Source organism: Monoraphidium neglectum, assembly GCF_000611645.1.
Source record: "Monoraphidium neglectum strain SAG 48.87 unplaced genomic scaffold scaffold00581, whole genome shotgun sequence".
Taxonomy (NCBI): domain Eukaryota; kingdom Viridiplantae; phylum Chlorophyta; class Chlorophyceae; order Sphaeropleales; family Selenastraceae; genus Monoraphidium; species Monoraphidium neglectum.
The window spans coordinates 1-5,454 of record NW_014013047.1 but is presented as its reverse complement, the minus strand read 5'-3'; the positions used below and the strand labels follow the sequence as shown (position 1 = coordinate 5,454).

The 5,454-nt window shown below is 64.0% G+C and overlaps 2 protein-coding genes across 2 annotated transcripts in view; one reads left to right on the top strand and one right to left on the bottom strand.

The window, feature by feature from the left end:
* Nucleotides 1-1,369, top strand: part of MNEG_4254 (hypothetical protein) — a gene marked incomplete at both ends in the record, with an annotated part of 6,136 nt that extends 4,767 nt beyond the window's left edge. The window contains 3 exons of the mRNA XM_014047266.1: nucleotides 112-425; nucleotides 594-782; nucleotides 1,234-1,369. Coding sequence (XP_013902720.1) covers nucleotides 112-425; nucleotides 594-782; nucleotides 1,234-1,369 — 639 coding nt within the window. The remainder of the gene's footprint in view (nucleotides 1-111; nucleotides 426-593; nucleotides 783-1,233) is intronic.
* Nucleotides 1,370-3,397: 2,028 nt separating this feature from the next.
* Nucleotides 3,398-4,486, bottom strand: MNEG_4253 (hypothetical protein; the record flags this gene model as incomplete). Its single annotated transcript, XM_014047265.1, has 4 exons — nucleotides 3,398-3,415; nucleotides 3,709-3,795; nucleotides 4,072-4,245; nucleotides 4,451-4,486. The coding sequence occupies 4 exons, from the start codon at nucleotides 4,484-4,486 to the stop codon at nucleotides 3,398-3,400; spliced, it is 315 nt and encodes a 104-aa protein (XP_013902719.1).
* Between the last annotated feature and the right edge of the window lie 968 nt (nucleotides 4,487-5,454).

The following is a 5,454-nucleotide window of genomic DNA, read 5'->3' as shown; positions in this document are numbered from 1 at the left end:
GACGGGGAGGTGCTCGGCTGCCCCGCCTGCGGTTCGGACTCGCGGGGGGACGGCGCGGACCAAGTCGCGCCCGCGGCGGACCGCCGCCACGTCGTCGTGCCGTCGGTGCAGGCCATCCACGCGCGCAAGGACGAGCGGCGACGGCGCGACGAGGAGGGGGCGGAGCAGCGGCCGGCGCCGGCGCGCCCGCGGCGGCCGCGGGCCGGCGCGCTGCGGGAGCGGCTGGCTGCGCTGCACGCGTCGTGGCTGGAGCCGCGGATCGTGCTCCTTGATGTGGGCATGGCGACCGAGCTGTCAGGGGACGACCAGGCCAACATGGTGGGGCTGTTCAAAGCATTCAGCCAGCTGGAGGGCGCGGAGGCGGCGGACTGGGTCCTGAAGTTCAGCGGTCAGGAGCAGGCCTGCAAGGACCCGGCGGCGTTCAGGTGGGGCGGGGCAATTTTTTGGGGCTTTTTCCTCGGGGGTCGGGGAAGGGGAAGGGTTGCAACCCTTGTGGTGTGCAGCGATTCCGCCGGGCAACGCGGCAAGTTCATTTCGTCCAATTCCACAACTTCACTGAAACCAAACAAACAACGTTTCATTTCCCCGCGAAGGGACGACATGGAGCGGACGTTCTCGGTGCTGAGGGTGGCCCAGGACAGCTGGGACTCGTCCCACTTCGACTCGGGCGCAGACGCACTGGCCGCGGTGCTGGAGCACGTGCGGCAGCACGGCGTGAGCCTGCCTGGCCACATTTGCGCGGTCGTGGTGACGACGCTCATCCTGGAGGGGTGGTCCAACAAGTGAGGGGGCGCGGCGGCCGGTGGTCGGGAGGCAGGGCTGTGGGCGGTCCCTTGCGGCTGCCAGATTGACAGCCGGCACTTTCCCACGGCCACCTGGGGGCGTTCGATTGTTTTTGGGCCGCGTTGAAACGGGCTCCTGGGTCTGGAGCCAGCGCGCTCTGCGGCTGTGAGCTTACGTGCCGGGGGGCGAGCCTGCATCACGCTCATCCCCGTTCTGGGTGTGGCTCCTCGGACCGCGGCTGGTGACCCTCATGGTCATCCCCCCCCCAAGGCCCTGCTGTTTGCAATGTCATCCCCCTCAGCCTGACAGACCCTAACTCGCGCCTCCACCCTCTGTTGGCTTTTCGACACACCCTCTTGCAACACCCTCTCACCCCTTCTCACAATCCCCTTCTCACAAACCCTCTCTCAACCCCCCAATCAAAACGCCTCCATTACCCCCCCCCCTCAGGCTCGACCCCGAGTTCAGCGTCCTCACCCAGGTCCAGGGCATGTTTGAGCCGGCCACCCGCGGCTGGCACGAGAGGATCTGCCACGCGGTCGACCTCGTGATGGAGCGCGACGACACCGCCCTCGCCATAGCATGATCTGGTGATCTGGCGGCACGCGATTTGGCGATCTGGCGGCGCGGAATCCAGATCGCAAGGGGCGAGTGCGCGGCTCCTCAGGCGCTCGGTGGTGGCGTGAGTCGCTGCTCGTGCTGACGGCTTTGGCCGCTTCTCATGCATGTCAGTTTGGAATCGCGATGCATTGCCCTCGTGAACGCTGCAGCCTCAGCAATGCCTCATGCCGGCTGCGCTGCATGGCTGCACACGCGCTGCCCGAGCAGCAGAGTTTCATTGCGGTTTGTGTGGACGCGACAATGTTCTCGGCCGTTTTCGACGTGCGGGCGCTTTGGTGCTGGCCTCGTGCAGTGAGCGCCTGAGCTCGCCCGCAAGTGAGGCGCCTTGCAGCCGCAGGTTTGCGTGACATGTTGCACTCCCAGGCTTTTGGCAGCCGCTGCATTTTGGCGCCTGTTTCAATTCAAAAAAATCTCTGATGCTTTTTTGCTGTTTCGTAAAGGTTCCCTTTCTTCCCGGCCGCCTGGCTGCTCCCACCCACCTTGGCCGGCGGGGGCGCCCCACCCCTGCCCCCTGTCGTGCATGCTGCGATTTCCCCTGACCGAACCATCACGGAGTGCCGCCGACCGCGTCATCGGCCCTCCGGTCCGCCGGCCGCCCGAATGACGAAGTTTTTGAGTGCTCGTTTGGTCGCACCCAGTCGACTGCCTTGCAGGGTTTGTCCGGCGCATGTGTTGCAGCCGCCCGCTTTGATTTTTGCAATCTCCACCCAGCCAGTTTGGTGGGTGCAGCGCCCGCTTGCAGCGGCGGGCGGGGCGCCTGTCGCCCGCCCGCCCGACCAGCGGCGCGCCAGCTCTGACACTCGACATCTCTGGCTACAGCCACACTGCCCAACCCAGCCCGCATGCGCCTTGCTGCACGCATGCGAGCGCGCTTGCACTCCCCTTGACATGCCAAGGGTGTTGCAGTTGGGTGCTGGCTCACGCATGAGCCTGTTGCTTTAGGCACTCGACGCACTCTTTTGTAAACATGCTCGGTCATCTGTTTGGGAAGTCCAGGAGCAGGCCACATGGACGGGCTGCTGTGTCTTGGATTCAAAGCTCGGCCAGTGTTGGCTGCCGCTCATCTTGGCAGCTGCCACTGCCAGCCACACAACACCTTAGGAACTGCTGTCCCACCCACACGTGCCGACTAGTACAGTAGGGGACGACCGACTGAGACCCTTCGAAAGAGGCAGCTGCATCGGACAACTCGGCCAGGCGGTTTGAGCTGGAACTGGTTCGTGGCCGAATGCGGTCATGTGCTTTGTGCAGGCCTGAGTACTGCGGCGGCGCCGCCCCCACAGAGTGCCGTGTGTAACCAACTCTCGATGACCGCGACAGGAGCGGGACTCTGAGAGTGTACACGCAAAACACGCTTACAGTTTATGCTAGCTACCTTTGCGGCAGTCTGCAGCCCCACGCTTATAACGCAAGTAAGAACAGGTGCACAGACCCAAAGTATGCAACGGTCCCTTGTTGGCGGCTGGATGGCAGTCAACGAGATGTGTGTGCCGGCCGCGGCGGCAGCGGAGGAACTTTCATTCTCGTACAACAAATCTGAAGGTGGTGATGATGTCGCATTCAGTCATTCTGATCGCAAGTCGTGGCGTCAGCCGCACGAGCAGCCGTGGCCTGCGCTTACGCTTGGCCACCACGACTGCATATTGGTGGGATCATGGCAGTGCACCGCCCACGAAACCCCAGCGCTAAACCAACGCGCACACAAAAACACCCCGCGGCCACCCATGCCGCAAAATGGCAATTAGCCAAACCTGATTAAGCTACAAAATGGCGATAAGCTTACCAGCTTGTGCCAGTACTGATGCAACATTTGTTCAGTGCGTTGCTGCCCGCCGCATGGGCTGGGGAGACCCAGATGGGGGTTGGTCGACCACGTGCCTAATTAGTCATGGGGTCAGACCACTGGTCAAACGAAAAGCAGGGAGGGACTGCATGTGGAGGTTGCAAGCTTGTGAGTTGCTGCGGCAACCAGACAGCCGATCGTGACACCTTCTCACTGGCAGGACTCCGGCTGCGGGGTGCAGGACAGGAGCCAAGGGAGGGGGAGGATGCCCGAGGTCAGGTTGTTGTTGTGCTCTTGCAGCAAACATGGTGCGCATGAAAGCACTTACAGCAAACTCCCCTGCCCACAGCAGCGGCAAGTGGACTGTCAACGCGGAGTGCTCTCCACCCCCAGAGACACGCAGCACAGTTGCGTGGCTGCAACCAGGCACAAGCCACCCTTGCCAACCTGACATAGGTCAAGACCGGCCCAAAAGCCTTCATCGCGCGCGTCGATGCATTAACGCGTGCCAGCGCACCCACCAAGAACGAAGCAACCAGGGGTTCGTTCCAGAGGTATGACAGGTCTATGTCAAAGCCAGCCACCGCCGGGCTGCCCATGTCCGACACCTTGCAGGAGGTTGCGGCGCGAAAAGGGCCGAAGAGCGTCAGCAAGCGCAGATCGCGAAGGTGGCAGGGGAGGGGTGGGGTTTGCGGCAGAGCCGGAGAAAATGATATGCTCTGGCGGCCCGCCTGTCCGCTGGGTTGAGATTGTCATGCTAGGCGTGCGCTGCGCCCGCGGCGGTGAGCCTGCAGGCTCCGCTAGCTGCTCGCGGGTGAGACGCCTGCCCCAGCCGATGCGGCCCATAGGTCCATAGTCGCAGTCCAACTGCGGACTGCACGCACCTGCACGGCAATCACGTTGAGGCCCGCCACCAGCGCCCTCTTTTTCAAGTCCTTTGTGATGCGCCCGCTGCCGCCGCCGGCCTTCCCACCGGATGGGTCGCTCGCCGCAAGGGCTCCGTTTATGTACACGCGCGCGCCGGCGGAGACAGTGAGCTTGGGCGCCGACAGCGACAGCTGCGGGGTTGCGTGAGGGGTTGGGTGGCAGGTGCATGAGGTGTGCGCAACGCTGTTGGTACGCCGACCGCTGCGGGTAGAGTCCAGGCGGATTGAGTGATGCATAATCGTGCTCATGAATTGTTGCGTGGCGCGACGTCATCTTGCACGTGTTCACAATCGACAGCCGTGCCCAAGCCAAGGGGAGCCCTAGTCAGAGGCTAACCTTGAATGCCACGTCAGTAGACAGGCAAAACTTCATCCTGAAATAGTAGTTCTTAGTGCCACCAGCAGCCGGCTTGCTCGCCGCCGCCGCGGCTGGCCTCTGGCCCGCTGCATGGTTGGCAGCTGCCGCCACTGGCCCCGCCGTTTTCTCCTGTCCTGAGACGGCCGTGTCAGCCTGCTGAGGAGCTCCTTGCGCGATTGGCGCCGCGGCGGCATTGGCGGCGGCCGCCGCGCCAAGCGCGACGGGCGGCGCGACCACCGCCCACACTGAGTCGTCAAACGTGGCGGACAGCCAGGACGGCTTGCCTTTCGAGGATGATGAGGTCAGCGCCGCCGCACCGGCGCTGTAGAAGCGCCAGGGGCGCGCGGCGGGGGCGCCGGCGGCGTCGCGGGCCGCGAGGAGAGAGTGGTGGCCGCAGCCCTGCTGGGACGGACGGGAGGGGAGGGCAGAGGGATGTCCGGTGCCATATGTAAACGATTATGGTAGATGGAGCCAACAAGATTGATGCGTCCAGGTATGAAGCATCGGCGTGAGGGTGCGATGCACCCAGGCTAGGGGTGCCATGACCGCGCCAGGGCAAGCATGGCGTCCCAGCAGCAGGGTGGGGGGCGGGCGCTCCACTTTGGTCCTGCCCAACGTGCAACGGTCATCGAGCACGACCCCATGTGCGCGGTTGGAGGCACCTGGCTATTGTTCTTTCAGACGCACCGTTCCGCCGCTCCCCACGGCAGCAGCAGCCGAGTAGACCAAGTCGAGGTCAAACCCGCTGCCGGGCGCCCCCGCTGAGTCAGACACCTGCGCCGCGATGACGTTCGGGCCGGCGACAAGGAGGCCCTTCTTGACCTGGGCGGCGGCGTTCCAGTACACGAAGCGGCGATCTGGCGCGGCGTCGCTGGCTACGAGGTTCTTGTTGAGGTAAACCTTGGACGGGCCGCCGGAGGCGACGCGGACGCCGACAGGCAGGCTGGACAGCTGGTGAGAGTTTTGGTGCGAGCAACGGGGGG